This window comes from Ammospiza caudacuta, chromosome 20 (assembly GCF_027887145.1).
Source record: "Ammospiza caudacuta isolate bAmmCau1 chromosome 20, bAmmCau1.pri, whole genome shotgun sequence".
Taxonomy (NCBI): domain Eukaryota; kingdom Metazoa; phylum Chordata; class Aves; order Passeriformes; family Passerellidae; genus Ammospiza; species Ammospiza caudacuta.
In genome coordinates, this window is record NC_080612.1 from 4,416,064 (window position 1) to 4,442,749 (window position 26,686).

At 38.8% G+C, this 26,686-nt stretch overlaps 1 protein-coding gene across 1 annotated transcript in view; it reads right to left on the reverse strand.

Moving 5' to 3' along the window:
• The window catches only part of GTF2I (general transcription factor IIi), a 71,923-nt gene that overhangs the window by 12,158 nt on the left and 33,079 nt on the right, over positions 1–26,686 (reverse strand). Inside the window, exons 17-39 of the mRNA XM_058817558.1 lie at positions 26,258–26,374; positions 24,613–24,675; positions 23,380–23,484; positions 23,003–23,065; positions 21,197–21,379; positions 20,821–20,883; positions 18,541–18,645; positions 17,263–17,325; positions 16,155–16,259; positions 14,486–14,548; positions 13,120–13,224; positions 12,269–12,334; positions 10,110–10,293; positions 8,273–8,325; positions 6,656–6,739; positions 5,682–5,865; positions 5,310–5,368; positions 4,577–4,648; positions 3,891–4,074; positions 3,319–3,377; positions 2,586–2,669; positions 1,999–2,094; positions 360–425 (exon numbers count right to left, since the gene is read on the reverse strand). Coding sequence (XP_058673541.1) covers positions 360–425; positions 1,999–2,094; positions 2,586–2,669; positions 3,319–3,377; positions 3,891–4,074; positions 4,577–4,648; positions 5,310–5,368; positions 5,682–5,865; positions 6,656–6,739; positions 8,273–8,325; positions 10,110–10,293; positions 12,269–12,334; positions 13,120–13,224; positions 14,486–14,548; positions 16,155–16,259; positions 17,263–17,325; positions 18,541–18,645; positions 20,821–20,883; positions 21,197–21,379; positions 23,003–23,065; positions 23,380–23,484; positions 24,613–24,675; positions 26,258–26,374 — 2,226 coding nt within the window. The remainder of the gene's footprint in view (positions 1–359; positions 426–1,998; positions 2,095–2,585; positions 2,670–3,318; positions 3,378–3,890; positions 4,075–4,576; positions 4,649–5,309; positions 5,369–5,681; positions 5,866–6,655; positions 6,740–8,272; positions 8,326–10,109; positions 10,294–12,268; positions 12,335–13,119; positions 13,225–14,485; positions 14,549–16,154; positions 16,260–17,262; positions 17,326–18,540; positions 18,646–20,820; positions 20,884–21,196; positions 21,380–23,002; positions 23,066–23,379; positions 23,485–24,612; positions 24,676–26,257; positions 26,375–26,686) is intronic.

The window sequence follows — 26,686 nt, forward strand, 5'->3', positions numbered from 1 at the left end:
TAGCCTGTTTTGAGTCATGCAGAGTCATACCAAGTCCCATTTATAAGCAGAGTGATGAATGCCTAAAAGGATGTGCCAGTGTGTGAAATCACTCTGTGGCTCATTTAAAAAATTGTAATCCAACTAAAACTTCTCCATTTTCAAACCCAAGTAAAATAACAAGTGGAAATGTGACACTGGATTGCAAGCACATGAGAATGAACCCAGATGGGAAACTCTAAGGTACACAAGGATTGCAGGACCTCTGGAATAAACATATGAACACCTCTCATACATTTATCTAACTGTTCATCTAACTGTACATTATCTAGCATGTTCATAAGAAAGGAATCTCAGTAGTAAAGAATCAATAAACATACCACATTTTTCACTAAACATATTTTCTACTTTCTCCTTCAAGTCATTGATTTTGGTATTCCATTGCTCTGCCAGGAAGAAATTGGAAGAATTAGAACAACACTCACACAATGAATCAGTCTTTGAATAACATTTTAACAAATCTTTAATGAATTATTATGCTTGATAACCAATTTACTATGGCAGTAAAAAATGTGTAAAATGGCTTTCATTCTGCAAAACTATATCTACATCCATCCTTATTTTCCTGAAGCTTTGAAAGATACTGTAACTAAATGAAGCAAAGGTGATTAAAAGTGAAATTAATCCAAGACTGATCCAAAGTTACTATCAGATAGCAGGAAATTTACTCATCTGTTACTCACCTAGTACCCAAACTAGTGGCACAAAGCTCCTCATGTGTTCAATGACAGAGCCTGAAACATTTGCCTCTCTCCTGAGAACTTTAATCTTTAGCACAGTTTCTACTTCAGTGATGAGATTAAATGTCCATTTAATTTAAGCATTTTGTTTCTGACAGCCATCAGAGCAATTTCTACACCAGTTTACTTGTGGCTGCACTAAGTGGGCCATGGCTGGTCTACAAAACTAAAACCTCAGTCTAAAGTTTAAAAAAGTTGCAGATTTAAAAAAAAAATACCTAGGTCCAACAAGCAATAAAAGTCCAAGAAAACTGTACACAACTCTGAATATGAATACAACTTGTGCTAAATCAGCATCTCATTAATTCTCAATTGGCTTGGTAGGAGTAAATAATTCCTTTCTTATAGGTTTTGTGACCATACAGCTATAAAGAAAACATAGGGGAGAAAAAAGATAAAGCAAATAACAGCAAATTCCTACACAAATGTAAGCAAATAAACTCAGACTGTAAGTATGCTGAAAAAAGTTTTAGTGAGACCTAGAACTCCTTACAGTTACTTTGAATGCAGTCACTCACCTCACTTGACAATGAAGAATTTCTTAGATTGCAAATTGACCCTGCTTTCAATACTGAGATTTCTGTTCCAGAGCACTGCACCAACAGGCCTGGGCCCCCATGGCCAAAAATTCATGGCCTACATTGATGAACAAACACAGCTGCCTGGCTTTCAGCCCTGCCCAGCTTTTCCTCTCCTGATCTTCCAGAACTGGAGAGGTCAATCATGGCAATCATGCAGTCAGCTCTGACAGGTCATGGCTTTCTCACGTTAGTTCAATTCCTACCTGGTCCCTTCATCCCTCCTAGAATCTCTGCACAGGGATGTCAATACTTCAAATTTGTGATGGGCTTATGAAATTTAGGCACATGGGTTTATGCTCTTGGAGGTACTTTGCACCAAAAAAGTCCTTCAAGGGTCTGCAGCATTGTGCAGTAACAGAGCAGCAAAAATCTAAAACTGACTCTGCACCTGAATCAATAATATCTAATGGATCTGGGCTGCATTTGTGCAGCATGCTCCACATATCAACCAGGATTTCTCTACTGCAGATTACTACACATAATGAAGAACTGAATGTACACAAAAGAGAGGACTTCAGTCATTCACTAACTGTACATCAGAACATGACCTCAAAATATCTGATATGCAACCCAGGTGTTCCTGGATCAACACATCAACATTAAAAGAATGCATCTGTGCTAATTCCCCCAACACTTACCAAAAGAAAAGTCTTTTCCTTGTTGCTTTGAATTTGCATTGGAGTCACTGGTATTAGAATCAGTTTCTGCATTTTTAGTTTGGCCTTTTTTAGGACCTATGAAGAGACATTACATATTTAAGGTAGAGAGCAGAAACAAGACATCATACAGAAAGAACAATGCATCAAACTTGATTACTAGAGAAATGTTCAATTCTGAATCAAGAGTAGAATAAAAAAAAAACCTTTAGGAAGTTCTAGAGTTGTATTTAAGCATTTAATGCTACTGCCCACATCTGTGATCTCTCTGCTCAGGACTACATCAGTTCCCACATCTCTGCTTGGGCCAAGCAAGCTGTCAAACTGCAACATTTTACCTAAGCATCATCTACACAGTATCCAGTTTGTTTCAGAAATGAAAAAAGTTATAAAGTTATACATAAGTTATATAAAGTTATAAAGTTATTTTATACTGAAGTGTATCTGGAGCCCTCAAGAGTTTGCTACATGAGGTGTACATTACTTATGGGCTATGAAAGCTTAGAAGAACAGAAAATATAGAAGAATATAATAAAAGAACATCAGAAGAATATTTATTTCTTCCATACTCTCTTCAATAGTAACTTCAATCTCTGGAACACTTGAATTTTCTGAAGAACTTCGTGACCTTTTGGAGGTCCTTGGACTAACTCCTGGAAGCCAAAAGAACACAAGGTGTGAAGCACAAATTTTGCACACCTAACAAAGGAACAGCTGTATTCTAAGAATTCTAACAGACTCAACTAAGTAGAGTCTGCACAGTTAAACCTGAACAATACAGTGGTGCTCACAACCTTAAGCAGTAGTTTTAGTGCTCTTAAAAAAGACACACCTAGATTTTCCATTAATTCAGAACAAAAGACTTTGCTTTTTCTAAGTGTGAAGGAGAGTTTTGGTACTTTTTATTATCTAAAACCCAAAACAAAATTACTAACATCTGAATTTTCTACAGACAAGAGATTATTTTATGCTTTTCTTATAAAAAACCATTGTTATTTACAGCAGTTCACAGCTCTCAGTTTAAAATGGTTGAAGCCATTAAAAGTGAAATAGAAGTTGTCAAAATTGAGTAAATTCCTTTTCTGTACTAGAATAGTCAAGTAGAAAAGCAGATACATTTATGGTTTGGGTGTCTTTCTCAAATAATAGCAGATTTAGAGGCTACTATGCTAGATCATCTTAAATAATACCTTTTATTTACAACACCTGTATTTTTCAACCACAAAGATCTCTCAGTCTGCTAGGGAAGTATAAAGGAAGTATTTACAAATGGATGGCAGCAAATAATATTTAATTGTTTACCTGTTTTCTTTAATTTACTAGCCAGTCTTAGAGGCAAATGGGAAATGACAAGGTCAGGCCTGGAAGTTGAACAGAACAAATCCAATCAATTGCAAGACAAGTCATACAGCAAAAAGTTACCAACTTCTTGGAATTCATTTGAGTTCCAATTCACATAACATCAGCTCTCTACAAGGAAATCCTGCTAGAAGCATGGATGACTCTCCATCTACTATAACCACAAAAAAACAGAAAACATAAAGATGTATTTTCTCTTCTGCAATTTTCTTCGGGGTTTACTTCAAGCAAAGAAAAATACAGAAAAAGAAAATAAAAAAGGAAGGAACAAAGCTTCCAGGTACAAGACCATTTCCCCTCCTCAGTTTTTGATGCATGGAACACACAATTTATACATCTACAGAAATTGAATGAGGAATGTATGTCCTTGTATGAGATAAAGCATATGTGCAAAATATTCTTTGTGTTTCATGGAAGCAGAGTTTAGCATTTAAAGCCTAGAGTTGCTGGAAACGAAGCCAAGTAACTTCAAAATCAGAGAATGTAATATAAAAATAACTGGATCACAAACTTACTTCTGAATAGTAAATTTGATTTTGCTACTGGCACGGATGATCCTTTCGAGGCGCGGAATTCCAAACCAGGTGGGGCTCCGGAAGGGAACTCCTTCTGGCAAACCTTCCACCACCAAGGAGTCAGGGTGTGACTCAAACACAGCATAGGGAACTTTCACTGACTCTGAAACCCCCAGAGCTTCAGCTGAAAATAAAGATTAAATCATGTATTACAAACTTAAATGGGTGGAATTTTATCTCAAGTGGTTTTAAGAATCTTGTCTTACAGAAGCTCTGATACTCAAAGCCTCCTGGAAAAAAAAAGGAATATTTAAATATATTTGAAGAGATTCCCTATTATTTTCTGTGGAGTAGCTGCAATGGGAACTTGGCCCATCTTGTTACAGATAATGTCTAATATAGGCCTACAGTGCCTGATGTTTTATTTTGAGAACTTCTTTTCATCCAAAAGAAACATCTCGTCACACAACTGGAAAAATATCAGTCTAGGATACTGTTATAAAAACATTAATGTCAGTTACAGGAAAGAGTAAGTAAAACATAGATAAGAGGAGTCAAGATTTCCATACTTGTCCTAGTATACTTCTGATGCTTAAGTAAATACTGTAACATTTAAACACAGGAGTTTCGAAATGCAGCAGCATTGCACAACAGTTCATTTAGCATTAGTAAGTTCATTAACTTACCAAACTTCACCCTAAATATATCTTCTACTTCCTGTCTTAGCTTTGTAATCTTGACATTCCAATCTTCTCTCCCTGAAAACCAGAAACAGGTGTCAGAGAATCACCCAGCTCTAGATACAAAGGTACATTTGAACATCTTTCAACACAAGAACATGAAAACTAACAACACAATTACATCTGATTAAACAGGGACACACAATGAGTAATGATTATTTATAGCAGCTAAAATGATACACCTAATTTCCTCTACATAATGAAAAGTCGATTTAAATGTAGTTATGAATTTCAAACACTGACCCTAGCAGAACAACTTGCTCTCCAGAGCCTTCAGATGCAGGAAGAAATTATTTTAGTGGTTCTCCCTGTTAAAGGCACGTCACGTTTTCAAGAAGTCCCTACAATTCCTTACCAACAGGAACCTGAAAGAGCTCAGGGTCACCTGTGAAACCCCAAAAGACTGCAGACCTTTGATTCAGGCCAGGACAGTAACTCCAGTTCTCTGGGGCTCTGAAGATGACCCAGGCTGGTTATTCAAAGGCAGCTGGGACTGCATCAGGATTTCACAATCCATCCACATCCACAGTGATCAGCTCATTCCTTCCAACCCTCATGAAGAATATGCCAGCACACTCATCACACATGGGTTCCTTCTTGAAAAATGCTGCATTGATCTAGATGTGTTTCCCCATCAAACCCTTCTATTCCCACATGGAGACAGCAGCACCTGTCTTACCTTGAGGGTTTGACCTGTGCTGAGGACTTTCGTTTGGAACGTGATTTAGCAGCTCTGGCCTGCAACCAGGACACAAAAAATCTGCTTATTCTCGTCGTAAAATAAATATCACTACCTATTATGACATTATTGAAGAATTTGAATTTTTTCATTATGTTTTTCACACTTATCAACATGTTAACAGATATGCAAAACATATTCTAAAATATTTGTCTGGATTGCAAATGCCCATTTTACCACGCAGAATATTCAATTTGCCTATTGGGTAATTAGAGACCAAATGCTTCATTACTTAATGAAACCAAGTGCTTGATTACACATAGGGTGCTTGTTTGGACTCTTCCTTTAAAAACCCTCCATGTTTAGACTTACTTTTTGATCACAAATCTTATTTTGTGGCCCACTCGAATAATTTGTTCCAGGCAAGGGATTCCATACCACGAGGGACTCCTAAAGGGGATGTTCTCTGGCAGCCCTTCAACATAGAGGTCAGTTGGATGGGCTTCAAATTTCTTGTATGGAACAGCTCTAGGGTCATTGCTCCCCAAAGCCTTGGCTGTAGGAACAAAACACATCCAGTCACTGTATAAATAATAATAATGCTTTTAATAAAGCAACTTTTAATAAAAGCTAGCTGATACTAATTCCTCAGGCTGTTGCAACTATGCTATATGGAACAATGCAGGACATCTAAATTCAACAAAACCCAAGTCTCTGCATGTAAAAAATGTAAAAAAATTGCCATATTGTATGATGTTGCTGTTGGGCAGTCACAATACCAGGCTGGACTGCTTACTAGGGCATAATACATTCGTTTTATCCAAAGTTATTAATCTGTTATAGAGTATCATGAAAAAATTTATTCTAAGTCTTATAACTTGACTTTTTTTTTCCATATTGGACAGAACATAAAAGTTCACCCAAAAATGTTTTAATACTAATTATGATGATATTGCAGTGGATATAAGTAAACAGCTGTTTTACCACCAAAGGAAAAAAATCCAGACAGGAAGGAATCAAGAGTAATCAGAAGACCTGTATAGGTAACACTTAAAATTCTTTTTAAATTATGAATTTACCTTGTATAAGCAGTAAACTAAAACATTCTTTTTCACTTTCATTATTTTAAATTCCAGAATTTTAATAGACTTGAAAAAAATATGGAATTTAAAATAATGAAAGTGAAAAAGAATGTTTTAGTTTACTGCTTATTTAAGAATTTTAAATACTTGGAAAAAAAATCTGAACAAAGGTCTCATTCACACAGACATTGAAAGGAAGGAATGAATGCAACCTTCAAGAAATACAAAGCCATTCAGAAAAGAAGATAATAATGCTGTACTTACCATACATTTTACAGAAAATTTGATCTACCATCTTTCTCAGTTTGGTGACTCTGGAAGACCATTCTGCTTTTGCTGGATTTGAGACTGACACAGAACAAAACCAACATTCCTTAATTATACTGGTTATATTTTCAGTTGTTCAGTTTATACACTGCATAATCATCCTGCATTTTCAGGTAACACATAAATGCTGTATGTAAGAAGTATGGATTCAATGTGGAACCAGAAAAAAACGACCATAAAATAGTGACAGAATATTAAAACTGACAAAACTCCACTGAACCAGTGACATCAGTCTTGCTACAAAATACACACAATGTTTTGGCTTGAAGAACTGCAATACATTCATCATCCACCTCCAAACTGCAGATTCCACTTGGAGATGCAAACAGTTTTTCAAGGTTTCATTTCATGAAGAATTTGTTGATATTCAGTGCAGAATCAGGCATATGGGATGAAAATTTACTTTTAAGGGATCAAAGCACATATAATACAAATCACTTTTTCCTCCTGAATATGACTTTGTGACCAACAAGTGAAGCTTCCCAGTCTCAAAGAGGACATTGGCCTGCTTACACACCATGGGTTCAGTCAGAATGTAAAAGCAATGGTTTGTGTTCCATACTTCCACCAGACTGGGCTATCAGCATAAGCTCCAGCTGACACTTCCTGAGATCCAACTGCTCTGTCTGCAGCCACTATCAGTCTTCTCAGAGTTTCAGAACTGAGGCCAGTCTACAAAACCTTCCTGACCAGCCTGCTTCCCACAGGAATGCAAATGAAAATCATCTTTTCCTCTGCCAGCCAAAATACAGATCCATACTCATCCCATCCCTTTCCTGCTGGGGACAGAAGCCATCAGGGCCTGTGGACAGAGCAGGAATTGGACATGGGGCCACAAGGAGCTGAGAGAGCAGGGGCTGGTGCTCCACAGCTCTGTCTCCTGAGATGCCCAGTGGACACAGGGAGCAGTAGAGGAGATAATAAATCACTGGGAAAGAGGGAATCCAAAAGGAAGAACACTGCAGGAAAGGAGGCTCAGACAGCTCCTGACTCCTGTGTTCTCTGAGATGTTACTGACAGCTCCCAGGGATGCTCTCTTCTCTTATTAGAGAGGATGCAGAGGTCACACATGTCTCTATAAAGTGATAGCTGGTGATGACAAGCCAGTTCAGAACCCTGTGCCATAGAAGTTGGTTACCACCAGTTTTCATAGCTATTTAGGGGGTTTATGAGTTGAGCAATGTACTTGCTTTGCCTCCATAATCAGTACAATTGTATTAAAAATTACTAAAACAACACAAAAAGGCTAATTTAAAAAGCCAAATAACAGTCCAGTTAAGGCTAAGGCTCAGTTCCTAGCCTATCTACTATTTTTGTAGTTGAATTTTGTGCTTGAAGGTACTGTAGGTTATTAAGACTCAATACACTAAGTTAACTTCAGGAAGGAAAAGTTTAATTCCTGCACACACATTAAATAGACAGCCTTATGGTATATCTGCTTAATTTAGATCCTTAATATTCACTTTAATACTGTCTTTGATAGAAGACTATGAGTATATTGGAGAAACAGGAATATCACATGTGCTTGTACAACTCACACATTTGAAAACCTACCTTTTGAAGCTGTAGTGACCTCTGGAGGATCTGTTATATTCAGAAGTTCAGGCCTGAAAGATTAAAGGTACATGTTTCAACAGTGACAGACACTGGAGAAACTAGCCTCCAGCTACAGCCTCAAGTTACTACTTACTGAAGGATCAAACCCAAAATCCTCCCAGGGGACATCATGATCCCCAACTAATGCTGAAGTATCCTAAGAGCTGGCTGGAACCCTATTGACAAAGCATTTTTCATGCCCAATACCCATATCTGATGACTATGAGCATCTACTCATTTCATGGTGACATACAGGTTCCATTAAACTTACTCCTGCGTTGTGAGATAGACTTAATCAGAAACAAAGATAGACATTAAAAATTTAATCTCTAAAAGAATAAGCTTCAAAGCAGACAATTCTCTTTCCCAAATATATCTAATTTTATCCACAGTTGAACAAACAAAAAATTAAACATTTTGATGTTTCTCACAGAGCCAAACTAGATTTTAAGCTGTTCTTGTTACACATTTCAAAATCAATAAACACCGAAAATTAATTTCTGTTAACAACTAAGACATATTTGACAAAAGCAGGTGCCAACATTGCATAAATAATTAGATCTATGTATGATACCTGATTTTAAATGAGACACAAGGTAGATCTACACTACTTCCTTTTCTAGTTACCTGCAAGCATTAGGATGATAGAAACTGATGATGTTCCTCTCAAATGTAAGCAACCAGCACCTCTGGTAAAGGCAGCATGCACAGAGTCAGAGGCTGCCACTACCCCCAATTCTGAGCCTGACCACTGCAATGAGCAGATTCCTGTCCATTTCAAAAACTCTTGCATTAGGCCCTACACCACTGAAGACAGGAAAACACCAGCTGTTACTCACTGAAGCATCCTTTAAATGTCAGTCAATCTCCATCTGAGCTCTCCTTCATGTACACTACCTGATCTACCTCCAGACACACCAAGGACACCTAAACCACAGGAACCAGTAGCTATGTGCTGGCCTCAAGCTTGCCCTGGGAAATGCTTTATACAAATACAGCCATAGACAGCTTGATACAACATTCCAGCAATTTTTTTTTAAAAAGCATAAGTTGAAATTAGGCCAGGATCTTCAAACAGGATCAAGTATTCCAAAGTCAATGGCTTTCAACATGTATTGCAGCTGCAGAGATCTGAACAGTACAAAGAGATCTGCCCCTGACAAAAGTCCATAATATTGAAGAGATTTGACCAGAGATCTCTCCACTCCCACTCTCAGTGGTCCACTGGCCTGATAAACTGAATATATCAAAATGGACATCAACTAAAAGCCACTCTTCAGTACCATAAACTAATATACCAGCAGAAACCAGTTTGTAATTCCGTGGAGAAAAATGAAGCAAAGTGGCAGAGGCAGAAAACAATGAGTAATGCAGAGCCAAAAATGAACAGTTCTGTGACAGTGGTCACAAGGGTCTTCAGGGTGAGAGAGAGACGAGAATGTTGAATTCATGTTCAGAAGGCTTGATTTATTATTTTATGATATATATATATATATATTACATTATGACTATACTAAAAGAATAGAAGGAAAGTTCTCAGAAGGCTAGCTAAGCTAAGAATAGAAAAGAATCAATAACAAAGGTCTGTGTCTCAGCAGAGAGCGAGACCCAGCTCTGCCCTGAGTGATCAGTAAATCCAAACATCCACAGGAGACCAAGCATGGATCCACCTGCTGCATTCCACAGCAGCAGATAACCATTGTTTACACTTTGTTGCTGCAACTTCTCAGCTTCATCAGGAAAAATCCTAAGGAAAAGATTTTAATGAGAAGATGTCTGTGACACAGCTCCTCACTTTTTGATGACGAAGCGGATCCGGTCCTTGGCCAGCAGGATCCTCTCCAGCCGCGGGATGCCGTACGTGGCCGGGCTCCTGAAGGGAATCCCATCTGGCATCCCCTCCACAAACAAATCCCCTGGATGGGACTGGAAGGCTCCATATGGGACAGATGCTGGGCCCTCTACCTTGATAGCTTCAGCTTTAATGAAAAAAGAGAATAAAAATATTAGACTAGAATCTCATCTGGCAGCCCTTCCACAAACAAATCTTCTGGATGGGACTGGAAGGTTGTGTATGGGATAGGTGCTGGACCTTCTGCCTTGATAGCTTCAGCTTTAATGAAAAAGGAGAATAAAAATATTAGGCTAGCTTGTGGCTCTACTCAATTACCTGTTTGATATCACTCTGATGAACATGATAATTAGCATGCAGGTAATAAGCCCTCAGCACATTTAAACATTCAAGCATTCATGCTGTGAGGGACTTTGTTTAATAGCAAAATCACTTTGATTCACAGTAAACAAACTGCAGCCCTGCATACATATGCAGATCATCCTCTTTTCCCTTTATGTAAACATTTAATAAAAGTGACCACACCTGTTAAGAGTGAAGATTCTCACTATTTTAGTTTTGCTTCATAGAGCATTTTGAAAGATGAAGTTATTCTCACTATTTTAGTTTTGCTTCAAAGAGCATTTTGAAAGATGAAATTATTGTCATTACTTTGGTTTAGCTTAATAGAGCGTTTTGAAAGATGAAGTTATTGTCATTATTTTGGTTTTGCTTAATAGAGCATTTTGAAAGATGAAGTTATCTAGACTTAAACCAAGCACGTTTCAGTTCATGTTCAGTTTCTAGCTCTGTTATCACTTGTTACTACTACTGGCTTACAAGTCATTAATGCCTTGGAGTAGGGCCACACACCCATTCTTTTCAGTGAATTCCTGAAGTTTCTGCGTATTTTAGAAATCCAAAGAACTACTAAGGAAATAAAAAATACACTTCTAAAACTGCTGAAAAAAGCATGGCCCTCCTAATGAAATCTTTGAAACAAATGAAAAGCAAGTAACTAGCAACTTGGGAAGGGGTGGGGGCATACCCCATCATTTTGGATTTCCCATTGTTGGCATGGACTTCCAGACATTCAGTAATTTTGTATTTAGTGATTGTTTACTCTTAATTTTTGCCTGTTGCTGCTTTGCTTGTAATTAGACTGCTATGGTTTCACTACAACTACTAGTAAGTGTAGTATTGATGGAAAGTGATTAGTTAATACCATAATGGGAAGCAACTCATTCCATAGTTGCTCTTAAATTGCTCCACCTCTTAAATTGTCTTAAACCAACTTAATTTTCTTCAACCAACTTTGCTACGTGCGAAGATGAAAATCAAAATTAAAGCATTTCATAAAGAATGATGCCCCTTTCTAGAGTAATTAAAATACAGTGAATCAGATTCTGAGCTGTATTGCCTTGGTGCAAGTTGCTTTCAGTGGGCTGTTTGAATGTCAGATGATGGTCACATCCCAAACATGTAGTAACTCCAAATCACAAGGACTATTCTGAAAGCACTTCCACTTTTCATGGAAGAGGCACACCAGCATTTATTTTTAAATCTTTACTGATGCTGTTGTAGTTTGTGATATGTAGACACAAAACATATCTAAGTGCAACATTTGGAGACAAATTCCAAAGTCTAACACATCTGCTGCTTTTTCTTCCCAAGAGCCATTAGGATATATAATTTTTGCTTCACTGAAAAACAATCATAATCAAAAATGAACTACCAGTGAGTGGCAGCTTCTCTTCAGTGCCACTCTAAAGACACTTTCACCTAAAGACTCAGTGTAATTGCAGACAAAAGGGCAACTCTCTCAAATGTGGGTGCCCAAGAAATTTGAGCATGCAGATGCTCCAGGAGACTGAGCACAACTGAAAAATAAAATCAAGCTTCCCACTTTGGTGCCAAACACAGATATCCCACTTTGAAATTACTCTGTTCATCAAAAAAGCTACTTTTCTCAATTTTATGTCTGCTAGCAGTATTTAGTCCTTTGCTGCTGTCAGTTCTGGTGTGCTCCTGAGCCAAGAACAAGATGCATGCCAAAGAGCAGTCTGTCACTTGCTGTGACAAAGGACTACAGGCAATGGCTTGGAAAGGTGTGTGACACATACCATATTTTTTTTCAAACAGCACTTCAACTTCTTTTCTCAAGTCTGTAATTCGTGTATTCCATTTGTCTGCAAAGAAAAGAGGAGGACATGTCAGACTACAAAAAAAACTGAGAATCTTGTAAAATCTGTGTTACCACTAAATGAAATATGAAGTGTGTACTTTTACTTGCAAACAGGTGCCTCCTGAGTACAGTACAGACTACACCTTAAAATGCATGGATACATTAAAAAGAAAGAAAAATACAAAATAAAATGTTAAAGATTACTTCCAAGAGATGTATATTAAATGAAAGTAAAAAAAAACACAACAAAACCCAGGTTAAATAACTGCCAATAATGATTTCTCTCTTTGGTAGCTCAGTCATCTGCTCTTGCAGCCTCCAGGGATAAAGGCAGTTTATAGGTGCTGTTGACAGCAACCTAGATTTGAGTGCTCAAAAGCTTGATAAAGCTTACAGAAAGTACATGGAGCTGTTTTGGTGGAAATCTGTACAACTACATGGATCAGGAGGCATCTGGCCTTCTCTACTTTAATCCAGAATTTCTCCAAGTCCTAGTGCTGCAAAATACCCCCAGAAATCCTATTTCTGAAAGAAAATACAGCTGCAAAAAAAAAAAAAAAGTTTATCCAAATCCAAACCTGTGCCTCCAATCACATTGTCACATCAAATAACAAAAAAACAAGAGGCAACCTGTGAGGATGATTATAGTGATGCAACACATCTAAACAGAGACCAGGACTATAAATGAAGGCTTGAACTAACATGTCTCATTCCTGCACTACAAAATTTCCCAAAACCTTTTCATAAAACACAGCAGGGAAACAAAATCATCTTCAATTTTCATCTTACCAAAATTGAACCTTATTCCTTTTCTTCTCACACTACTGCCTGAGTCGCTGGTTGACTTGGGGCTCCTCTGTCTCCTCTCACCGGGTACATAGTCATCATCATTATCTTAAACAGACAAAAACAAAATCACTGTTTTTTTGTTCAGGGAACTTGAGTGTAGCACTAGAACTGCTTTGAATTTCAGAACTTTACCAGAATTAAGAAACTCTGATTACCATGGCACCAAATTTTGCAACAAATTACTTAACTGAGTAACTTCAGAAAGCTCCTGTTCCTACCTGTGAAGGAACAATTTGTTCCTACAAAAGGGCCAGTGCAAAGCACAAGAGAGCAAAAAACAAAACTGCTTCTGTACTTGCTAAGGAAAACAACCTTGTCTTCTGAAACATGACTGGGCATTGTGTGATCATAAAATCATCATGCAACAGCAAAAGGAATCACAGAATTAATTGTGCGGGTAGGGACTACATGTGTTATCTAATTGGAAATAATACCTTTCCACTAGTAGATCTCAAAAGTAAGCAACTTTTGTTTTATATAATTATACTTATTGACTCTTCTCATATAAACCTTTCTGTTGAGATAATGGTGGAGTTATTTCCATGCTGCATTGTAAAACAATGAAAGTAATGCCAGAAGTGAACACTTTCCCACAAATGCTCTGCCTACTTTCTAACTTGCTGATTGGGCACATCTAATCAAATTCAGCAAGCAAGCTCTGCAAAAGCCAATCTCAGCAGTGCTTTAAAGCAGCTCCAGGACACTCATTCACAAATACAAGAAACACAGAGCACCTCCTACCAACATCCCAGCATGAGAACTGCAGGGACACTGCTCAGCAGCTTTGGAGCCACTTGGATGGCAAAGGGAGCTGCTCACTGCAAAGCTTTGGATCTCACAGTTACCAACATGAGACAGACACCTCGAAGCTCTGCTTACACCACCTGCAACACTGCCTTTCTGCTCTGGTACCATTCTTCCCTGAAACATTTGTTAACTACAAATGTTACATCTAACTACAGTGTGGTCATAAAGCAATGTTTTCTCCAGAATGAAGGAATGTTAGAACATCTTCTTCCTGCAATCAATAATTTTCATTACCAACACCTGAAAACTATGCAAGAGATAAAAACTGCTGTCAGGCATCATCTCAAAACCAGCCCACCAAGTCCAATCTGCTTCAGTGTATTGTGGTTTTCCAAAACTTCTCTACCAGGTTCATTTACCAAGCAGTGCACAATCCAATCTTCACTCAACACCAGCACACAATTCTCCTGATTCACTTCCAAGTAATGTAGGCTTTGGAAAACACAGTTTAGATGGAAAAATGCCCAACCAAATGAAATCAGTGACCTGGGGAACTGACCTTCACTAGTGAGGTCAGCCTCAGAAACCTCACTTCCTTCTGATGAGTCATGCTGGGAGGAATCTGAAAGGGAAAACCAGGACAGTTGGATGTGGACAAGATTTTCAACCAAACACTCCATGCCTTTACCTCTAAACCAACATTGTCAAAGAACCCCTTGCATTCACAGCAGGCAACAAAAACAGAAGCAATGCTATACTACCATGAGTCTTTGAGCAATTCCAGACAAAGGCAAGGAGGTGAAGATTACACCTACTCAAAAGTATGTAACTGATAACCAGCTGACTGCTTAAAAAAGATGGGTTTTCACAGTGAAGAGTTTCACCTCTGCTCCTGCCTGGGGACCCAGCATCACCATGGACCCTCATCTCACACAATTCAGCAAAACCACGTGCAACTCTCCATACTTCTCTTACAGAAACTTGTAAAAACCAACAGATCTCAGAAAAAGGGTGTTACAAAGCCTTAGTCTGACTCAAAGGGCCACACTCAGCATCTCTAGCTATAAATTTCTAGTCAAAACCAAGGCATAGTCAGAGCCAAGGTCATTTCCTATCACACTTCCCCCTTCTCACACTCCCTCCTCACAGTCAGGTATAAAGCACATGGCATTACACTGAGGAAAACAAACCACTTAGATTTCTTTTCTCCAACAAATTCAGTTAACACTGCAGCCAGCACAGGCAATGACATTAATTTTCCTTAATCAGAAGAATTGCTGCTGAATTTCATGTAATGGTAACCCCTAACCATGGTGATACCTACCTTCCAAACAAAACTAATGCCATTTGCAAGACAGAGCACTGCTGCTAGCACAACCTGCCCTGAAAAGCACACAGCTCTGGCTGGAGAGCCACGGGCTCAGAGCAAAGCCAGCAGGACAATGATGGACTGTTCACACCCTGCCAAACCACTACACCTTGGGTGATGAGCACCTTGCAAATTCCTTTCATGACTTAAATTAATGATGACTACAATCACAATCTCCTTATAGCAAGCCCCAGAGTGGTGTGATTTGGGTGATTAAAAGCAAAACAAAGCAAAAATAAAAAAGCCAACCTGGTGGAAATATGAAAAGAGAGTTGTTGGATAAAATTTATTATTCAAATTAGGCAACATCTTCAAATATTTCTGTGAAAAAAATATTCAAGGATGGTAATTTGTAAGCACAAACAACACATCTGAAATGCTGTAACTTTATTTCCACATCTTTTCCTTCACTGATATCAGAACTCTGGTGGCTGCCTTCAAAACTATAAAGTAAAAAATATACTTCAGACTGCACAGAATCTTGTAAAACAGATTAACATGTCCCTAAACCAAAAAAAACCAAACCACAGTATAAAGGAGAGGTATACAAAACATCCCAGGTGAAGCATCTTTAACCAAACTAAAGACAAACACATGGATGCATTTGTGTGGAGAACCCAACAGAAGGGATCAGGAAAGAACACAACCAAAAAATCCCAACTTTCTGTGCATTTCTAATTTCATCATCAAAATAACAAATAACAAAAACCAACAGAGGCAACCTATGATGATGATTATACTGCTGCAATTCATCTACACAGAGACCAGGGCTCTTAAATGAAGGCTTGCACTAAAACTACAGAAAACCTTTTCATAAATGAAAGCAAGGTGATGAAATACTCTTGAATTTTCATCTTACCAGAATTGAATTCTTCTTTGTTTCTTCTCTGAGTACTGGACTCTTCATTAACCAACCTGCTGCTCCTCCGTCGCCTCTCAGGGTACATGCAGGAATGGTCAGAATCTAAGAGAAATCAAAAAGAAACCAGTAGGTTTTTGTGCAGGGAACTCATGTGCAGCACTGGAACCGCTTTTAATTTCAAAAATCTAACAGGAATAAGGAATTGTGTTTATGACAGCACCAAATTTTACAAGACATTACTTACATGAGCAACTTCAGAAAGCCCCTGTTCCTACCTGTGAAGGAACAACTTGTTCCTCCAAAAGCACATGTGTGTGCAAAACAAAAGAGAGAAAAAAAAAAAAGCTGCTCCTGTACTTCATAAGGAAAATAACATTGTCTGCTGAAACATGATGGGTCTGGCATGATCATAAAACAGCCATGCAGCAGCAAAAGGAATCTAATTCCCCAAGCAAGCTCTGCAAAAGTCAATCTCAGCAGTGCTTTAAAGCAGCTCCAGGACACTCATTCACAAATACAAGAATCACAGAGCACCTCCTACCAACATCCCAGCATGAGAACTGCAGGGACACTGCTCAGCAGCTTTGGAGCCACTTGGATGGCAAAGGGAGCTGCTCACTGCAAAGGTTGGGATCTCACAGTTACCAATATCAGACAGACACCTTGAGGCTCTGCTTACACCACCTACAACACTGCCTTTCTGTGCTGGTACCATTCTTCCCTGAATCATTTATTCACTACAAATGTTACATGTAACTACAGTGTGGTCATAAAGCAATGTGTTCTCCAGAATGAAGGAATGTTAGAACATCTTCTTCCTGCAATCAATAATTTTCATTACCAACACCTGAAAACTATGCAAGAGATAAAAACTGCTGTCAGCATCATCTCAAAACCAGCCCAACAAGTCCAATCTGCTTCAGTATATTGTGGTTTTCCAAAACTTCTCTACCAGGTTCATTTACCAAGCAGTGCACAATCCAATCTTCACTCAACACCAGCACACAATTCTCCTGATTCACTGCCAAGTAATGCAATATGTGTAGGACACATTCTGCACAGAAAAATGCCCAAAAACCTGAAATTAAGGACCTGTGGTACTGACCTTCAAGGGTGACCTCAACCTCGGGATTCTCACTTGTTTCTGATATATCATGGTGGGAGGTCTCTGAAAAAAAAAACCAGGACAGTTGAATGATGGACATGGACAAGATTTTTAACCAAACACTCCATGTCTCTGCACCTAAACCAACATTGTCAATGAACCCCTTGCATTTACAGCAAGTAACAAAAAAAGAAGCAATGATATATTTACCATGAGCCTTTGAGAATTCTAGACAAAGGCAAGGAGGTGAAGATTACACCTACTCAAAAGCATGTAACTGATAACCAGCTGACTGCTTAAAAAAGCTGGGTTTTCACAGTGAAGGGTTCACCTCTGCTCCTGCCTGGGGACCCAGCATCACCACAGACCCTCATCTCACACTATTCAGCAAAACCACGTGCAACTCTCCATACTTCTCTTACAGAACTTTGTAAAAACCAACACAGCTCAGGCTGGAGAGCCACGGGCTCAGAGCAAAGCCAGCAGGACAACGATGGACTGTTCTCATCCTGCCAAACCACTAAACCTTCGGTGATTTGCCTTTCATGACTTAAAATAATGCTGACTACCATCACAATTTCCTTATAGCAAGCCCCAGAGTGGTGTCATTTGGGAGACTAAAAACAAAACAAAAGTCAGAAACGCCAGCCTGGTAGAAATATGAAAAGAGAATGATTGGAGAAGATGTACAATTTCCATTAGGCAACAGCTTTGCAAATATTTCTATGAAAAAATATCCAAGGATGGTAATTTATAAGCACAAAAAACACATCTGAAGTGCTAGAACTTTATTTCTACATCTATTGCTTCACTGATATTAGAACTCTGGTGGCTGCCTTCAAAAATATAAAGTAAAAAATATACTCTAGACTGCACAGAATCTTATAAAAGCAGATAGATTAATGTGTCCCTAAACCAAAAACCAAACCACAGGATAAAGGAGAGGTACACAAAACATCCCAGGTGAAGCATCTTTAAGCAGACTAAAGAGAAACACATGGACGCATTTGTGTGGAGAACCCAACAGAAGGGATCAGGAAAGAACACAACCAAAAAATCCCAACTTCCTGTGCATCTAATTTCATCATCAAGCCAAATAACAAAAACCAACAGAGGCAACCTATGATGATGATTATACTGCTTCAATTCACCTACACAGAACAAGGATCTTAAATGAAGGCTTGCACTAACATGTCTCACTCCTGCAGCACATAATTAAAGAAAACCTTTTCATCAAACATAGTAGGGTGATGAAATACTCTTGAATTTTCAACTTACCAGAACTGAACTCTTCCTCTTTTCTTCTCGGAGTACTGGATTCTTCATTAACTGACCTGGTGCTCCTCTGTCTTGTCTCACGGAACACGTAGGAATGGTCAGAGTCTAAAAAAAATCAAATAGAAATCACTGGGGTTTTGTGCAGGGTTCTCATGTGCAGCATTGGAACTGCTTTGAATTTCAAAAATCTAACAGGAATAAGGAATTGTGTTTATGAGAGCACCAAATTTTACAACACATTACGTGTGGAGAGCCTGGTTCAAGCATGGCTTAAAGAAAGAGGCCATGAAGGTATACAGCTGATGGGAAAGGAAAAGGCAGCTGTAAAGCAGCATTTCCCAGGCTTGATTCTGTAAATAATTAGGCTCTCAAGCACCACTTTATAAACAATAAGATTCTCAGACACTCTTCCCATAACAGGCAAAACATTCTGTCCTTGGGCTCTCTGGGAACACATAGCTGCTCTGGGAACAGATACGAAGGTTTTGAGAACGTTTCATATCACAGTGAGAACACTAATTTTAGTTTCAATAAACAAACCACAGGTATTGTAAACAAAAGGAGGGGTTAGAGTTTTCTCTGTAACCTATCGTGAGCTCAGATTTTGCAATATGCATGAATTTAATTAACACTATTATAAAAAGTGACTGATTTGATCAATAAATCGGAGTCGATGCTGATCAACAACAAAGATGGGTCGTCTCCCTTCACTTTCAACAATTACGTACATTAGCAACTTCAGAAAGCTCCTGTTCCTACCTGTGAAGGAACAATTTGTTCCTTCAAAAGGGTCTGTGCAAAGCACAAGAGAGCAAAAAACAAAGCTGCTCCTGTACTTCATAAGGAAAACAACATTGTCTTCTGAAACAGGACTGGGCATTGCATGATCGTAAAACAGCCATGCAACAGCAAAAGGAATCACAGAATAAATTGTGCAGGTAGGGACTGCCTTTCTTATCTAATTGGAAATTATGTCAGTCCACTAGTAGATCTAAAAAGACAGTACCAAAGTTTTGTCTTGAAAAGCTCAAATGTTCTAAACCCACTTTTAAACCAGTTTAAAACTAATGGCTGCCAGTCAAACGCATCAAACAGGTCAACTCTGCCTAAACACACCCAAGTGGACGGACAGGAGAACAGCAAACCTAGCAATGTGTCAGAGAGCTGTTACTCACCCTGGCACCTCCCAATCCATCCCTTTCTTCCCTAAGCTAATGAGCTTTTGAGACAGCCCAATTACCAACACCTCCAACCTCAGAGAGAACAAATGGGTAGAGCAGACAAAGGAAACAAATTTCACATGCAGAAAAACATGCACACATGTCACCAAGGGCACGGTTTACTTAGCAAGAATAATATCACATATTGACACATCTTGTACCTATACAGTTCTGTTATACTCTGTCAGAGAAAACCTTTTCAGAGCACTCTCACTATTGTGCTAAAGGCCTTTACATAAGCAGAACTGAACGACTCCTCTCATATAAACCTTTCTGTTGAGATAATGGTGGAGTTATTTCCATGCTGCATTGTAAAACAATGAAAGTAATGACAGAAGTGAACACTTTCCCACAAATGCTCTGCCTACTTTCTAAATTGCTCGTTGGGTGATCCTAATATAATTCCACAAGCAAGCAATGCAAAAGCCAATCTCAGCAGTGCTTTAAAGCAGCTCCAGGACACTCATTCACAAATACAAGAATCACAGAGCACCTCCTACCAACATCCCAGCATGAGAACTGCAGGGACACTGCTCAGCAGCTTTGGAGCCACTTGGATGGCAAAGGGAGCTGCTCACTGCAAAGGTTGGGATCTCACAGTTACCAATATCAGACAGACACCTTGAGGCTCTGCTTACACCACCTACAACACTGCCTTTCTGCTCTCGTACCATTCTTCCCTGAAGCATCTAATAACTACAAATGTTACATCTAACTGCAGTGTGGTCATAAAGCAATGTTTTCTCCAGAATGAAGGAATGTTAAAACATCTTCTTCCTGCAATCAATAATTTTCATTACCAACACCTGAAAACTATGCAAGAGATAAAAACTGCTGTCAGCATCATCTCAAAACCAGCCCAACAAGTCCAATCTGCTTCAGTTGTGATTTTCCAAAACTTCTCCACCGGGTTCATTTACCAAGCAGTGCACAATCCAATCTACACTCAACATCTGCACACAATTCTCCTGATTCACTGCCAAGTAATGCAATACGTGTAGGACACATTCTGCACAGAAAAATGCCTAAAAACCTGAAATTAAGGACCTGTGGTACTGACCTTCAAGGGTGACCTCAACCTCGGGATTCTCACTTGTTTCTGATATATCATGGTGGGAGGTCTCTGAAAAAAAAAACAGGACAGTTGAATGATGGACATGGACAAGATTTTTAACCAAACACTCCATGTCTCTGCACCTAAACCAACATTGTCAAAGAGCCCCTTGCATTCCTAGCATGCAACAAAAATAGAAGGAAAGATATATTACCATGAGCCTTTGAGCAATTCCAGACAAAGGCAAGGAGGTGAGGATTACACTGCTAAACTGCACATTCAGCAGAGCTCAGTTGGTGCTATGACTGAAGGAAATTCCATCTTCTTGGCTTTCTAGGGTTAATACAATCATAAGTATTTTCATCTAGAATTTTTATCTTACCAGAACTGAACTCTTCAGCTTTTCTCTCAGATTCAGAAGCTTCATTGGCCAAATTTTTGCTCTTAAGTCTCTTATCAGGTGGCAGATTTTCTTCATCATCATCTTTAAGAAACAATAAAAAACCCCCTGTATTTTTGTCCACGGAATTTGCATGCAGAACGGGAACTGCCTTGAATTTCGAAACTAAAACAGAAATAAGGAATTGTGTTTATCAGGGCAGCAAATTTTACAAGACATTACATACATGAGCAACTTCAGAAAGCTCCTGTTCCTAACCTGTGAAGGAACAATTTGTTCCTCTAAAAGCACATGTGTGTGCAAAGCACAAGGGAGCAAAAAACCAGGCAAAAAAGAAAGCTCCTGTACTTCATAAGGAAAATAACATTGTCTTCTGAAACAGGACTGGGCATTGCATGATCATAAAAAAAAACATGTAGCAGCAAAAGGAATCACAGAATAAATTGTGCAGATAGGGACTGCCTTTCTTATCTAATTGGAAATAGTATCATTCCACTAGTAGATATCAAAAGCACCTATGTTTTTTCTTGAAGGGCTGAAATGTTCTAAAACCACGTTTAAAACCAGTGTAAAACTAATGGGAACCAATGAAATTCACCAAACAGGTCAAATCTGCCTTAAACACACATAAGTGCAAAAACAGGACAGCAAACCTAGCAATGTGTCAGAGAGCTGCTACTCAATCTGGCACTTCCCAATCCATCCCTATCTTCCCTAAGATAATGAGCTTTTTAAACTGCCCAATTACCAATAACTCCAACCTCAGAGAGAACAAATGGCTAAACAATGAAAACTAATTTCACATGCAGAAAAACATGCACTCACATCACCAAGAGTATGGTTTATTTAGCAAGAATATTATCACGTATTTATATATCTTGTACCAATTCAGTTCTGTTATATTCTGTCAGAGAAAACCTTTTCAGAGCACTCTCACTTTTGTGCTAAAGGCCTTTACATATAAGCAGAACTTAATGACTCTTCTCATATAAACCTTTCTGCTGAGATAATGGTGGAGTTATTTCCATGCTGCATTGTAAAACAATGAAAGTAATGACAGAAGTGTTCACTTTCTCACAAATGCTCTGCCTACTTTCTAAATTGCTCGTTGGGTGATCCTAATATAACTCCACAAGCAACAACTGCAAAAGCCAATCTCAGCAGTGCTTTAAAGCAGCTCCAGGACACTCATTCACAAATACAAGAATCACAGAGCACCTCCTACCAACATCCCAGCATGAGAACTGCAGGGACACTGCTCAGCAGCTTTGGAGCCACTTGGATGGCAAAGGGAGCTGCTCACTGCAAAGGTTGGGATCTCACAGTTACCAATATCAGACAGACACCTTGAGGCTCTGCTTACACCACCTACAACACTGCCTTTCTGCTCTCGTAGCATTCTTCCCTGAAGCATTTGTTAACTACAAATGTTACATCTAACTGCAGTGTGGTTAAAAAAGCAACGTGCTCTCCAGAATGAAGGAATGTTAGAACATCTTCACCATTTAAGGAGTATTTTTCGTTACCAGCACTTGATGAAGTCACAAAAGATATAAATTGCTGTCAGGCATAATTTCAAAATGAGCCCAAGTCCAATCTGCTTCAGTATATTATGATCTTCTAAAACTTGTCTACCAGATTCATTTACCAAGCAGTGCACAATCCAATCTACACTCAACACCAGCACACAATTCTCCTGATTCACTGCCAAGTATTGCAGGTTTTGGAAAACAGAATTTAGATAGAAATATGCCCAAAAAACTAAAATCAATGACCTGCATGACTGACCTTCAACAGTGACCTCAGCCTCAGGATTCTCAGTTATTTCTGACGTGTCACGTTGGGAGGAATCTGAAAGAGAAAGACAGGACTGCTGAATGGTGGACATGGAAAAGATTTTCAGCCAAACACTCCACGCCTCTGTATCTAAACCAACATTGTCAAAGAAACCTCTTGCATTCACAGCATGCAACAAAAATAGAAGCAAAGGTATATTACCATGAGTTAATCTATGATCATGATTATACTCCTGCAAATCACCTACACAGAGACCAGGGCTCTTAAATGAAGGCTTGCAGTAAAATGTCTCACTCCTGCAGCACAAAATTACCCAAAACCTTTTCATAAAACAAAGCAGGGAAACTCATCTTGAATTTTTATCTTACCACAATTGAACTCTTCTTCTTTTCTTCTCTCAACATTGCCATCTTCATTAGACAAACTGCTGCTCCTCTGTCTCTTGTCAGGTGGTGGGAAGTCATCCTCATAATCTTTAAGAAACAATTAAATAAAACCCTGGGTTTTTGTCAGGAAAACTCAAGTGCAGCACTGGAACTGCCATGAATTTCTAAACTAAAACAGAATTAAGGACCTGTGCTTACCAGGGCACCAAATTTTGCAACAAATTACTTAACTGTGTAAATTCAGGCATCTCCTGTTCCTACCCGTGAAGGAACAATTTATTCCTTCAAAAAGGCCTGTGCAAAGCACAGGAGAGCAAAAAAACAAAGGTACTTCTAAGGAAAGCCACCTTCCTAAGGAGATAGCTACTTTCCTAAGATAACAACATTGTCTTCTGAAATATGACTGAGCACTACATGATCATAAAACAGCCATGCAATAGTAAAAGGAATCACAGAATAAATTGTGCAGATAAGGACTACCTGTGTTATCTAAGTGGAAGTAATATTATACCAGTACTAGATCCCAAAACACAGGATCTATGTTTCGCCTTGAACAGCTCAAATGTTCTAAACCCACTTTCAAACCAGAGAAAAACCAATGGGAACCAATGAAATTCATCAAACAGGTCAAATCTGCCTTAAACACACACAAGTGGACAGACAGGAGGACTGCAGGGACACTGCTCAGCAGCTTTGGAGCCACTTGGATGGCAAAGGGAGCTGCTCACTGCAAAGCTTTGGATCTCACAGTTACCAATATCAGACAGACACCTTGAGGCTCTGCTTACACCACCTGCAACATTGCCTTTCTGCTCTAGTACCATTCTTCCCTGAAGCATTTATTAACTACAAATGTTACATATAACCACAGTGTGTTTATAAATAAATGTGTTCTCCAGAATGAAAGAATGTTAGAACATCTTCTCTGTGCAATGAATAATTTTCATTACCAACACTTGAAAATTATGCAAAAGATACAAGTTGCTGTCAGGAGTCATTTCAAAACCAGCCTACCAAGTCAAATATGCTTCAGGATATTGTGGTTTTCTAAAACTTCTCCACCAATATCGTTTACCAAGCAGTTCATAGTCAAAATTACACTCAACACCAACACACAATTCTCTTCATTCACTGCCAAGTATTGCAGGGTTTGGAAAACAGAATTTAGATAGAAATATGCCCAACCAACTGAAATCAATGACCTGGGGAACTGACCATCAAAAGTGACTTCAACCTCAGCATCCTCACTTTTTTCTGACAAGTCATGTTGGGAAGAATCTGAAAGACAAAGATAGGATTGTTAAATGATGGACATGGACAAGATTTTCAACCAAACACTCCATGCCTTTGCATCTAAATCAACATTGTGAAAGAAGGCCCTTGAACTCACAGCATGCAATAAAAGTACAAGCAATGATATATTACCATGAGCCTTTGAGCAATTCCAGAGAAAGCCAAGGAGGTGAGGATTTCACTTGCTAAACTGCTCATGTTACACTCCAGGGTTGCTGCTATGACTGAAGGGAATTCCATCATCTGGGCTTGTAGGCTAAATACAATCATAAGGATTTTCTCCTCTCTTACCCAGGATTACTGAAAATATAAACAAAGGCTGCCTTTCCACACAGATTAGGGATTTTTTTACCATCTCTACAGACTCATGATTGCTGTGCTACCTTATGCTGTTCCATAACAGGCTGCAAGGCCAACAACCAAACATGGGAGGGAAATTCATGATCACAATGCTTTTGCTGGGGCAGAGTGCCCCAACAAGTCAAACAGGATTAGCCAATCAACACTCAGTGTGAGAAAGAGCAATTTATATTTAACTGCACTACAGTTAAACAAAGTGAAACTACTTGTATCAGAAACTCATTTTCCTTTATTAGAAGAATTGCTGCTGAATTTCATGTAATGGTAACCCCTAACTATGGTGATACCTACCTTCCAAACAAAACTAATGCCATTTGCAAGAAGGAGCAGTGCTGCTAGCAAAACCTGCCCTGAAAAGCACACAGCTCTGGCTGGAGAGCCACGGGCTCAGAGCAAAGCCAGCAGGACAATGATGGACTGTTTACACCCTGCCAAACAAACCTTGGGTAAGGAGGACCTTACAAATGTCTTTCACAACTTAAAATAATGATGACTACCATCACAATTTGCTTATAGCAAGCCCCAGAGTGGTGTGATTTGGGTGATTTAAAGTAAAGCAAAACAAAAATCAGAAAACCGAATCTGGTGGAAATATTTGAAAAGAGAGTGGTTGGAGAAGATTTACAATTCAAATTAGGCTACATCTTTCCAAATATTTCTGTGAAAAAAATATCCTAGGATGTTAATTTATCCCCACAAATACACTTCACATCTCAAATGCTCTAACTATTTCCACACTTGTTTCTGCATTGCCATCAGAACTCTGGTGACTGCCTTCAAAAATATATAAAAACCACATTCCTGACTGCACAGAACCCTATAACACAGACAGATCAATGTGTCCATAAACCACTCCAAACCAAAGCTAACCACAGAATAAAGGAGGATGACAAAACATCCCAGGTGAAGCATATTTAACCAGACTAAACTGAAGTGAATGTATGTTTTTCTGTGCAGAACCCAACAGAAGGGATAAGGAAAGAACACGTCCAGAAAATGTGAACTTCTTGTGCATCAATTTACATTGTCATGACAAATAACAAAAAACAACAGAGGTAAGCTATGATGATGATTCTACTGCTGCAATTCATCCACACAGAGCCCAGGGCTCTAAAATGAAGGCTTGCACTAATGTGTTGCACTCCTGCAGGACAAAATTACCCAAAACTTTTTCGTAAAACAAAGCAGGGAGATAAAATCATCTTACTGCAGTTGAAATATTGTGCTTTTCTTCTCCTTTTGTTGGCAGTTTCCTTAGCCGACCTGGTGTTCCTCTTCCTCCTCTTTCTCCTGCTAGGGGGCAGGTACTCATCATCATCATCATCTAAAAAAGACAATTTTAAAAAACCGTGGTTTTTTTGTCCATGGAAATCAGGCATAGCTCTGGAACTGCCTTGAATTTCAAAACTTAAACAGAAATAAGGAACTGTGGGCACTAAGTTTTGCAGTAAATTTCTTACCCAAGTAACTTCAGAAAGCTCCTGTTCTTACCTGTTTTCTAATAAATACTTCACCACCAGGCTCATTTACCAAGCAGTGCACAATTCCAAACTACACTCAACACCAGCACACAATCCTCTTCATTCACTGCCAAGTAGTGCAATATGTGGAAAACACATTCTGGACAGAAAAATGC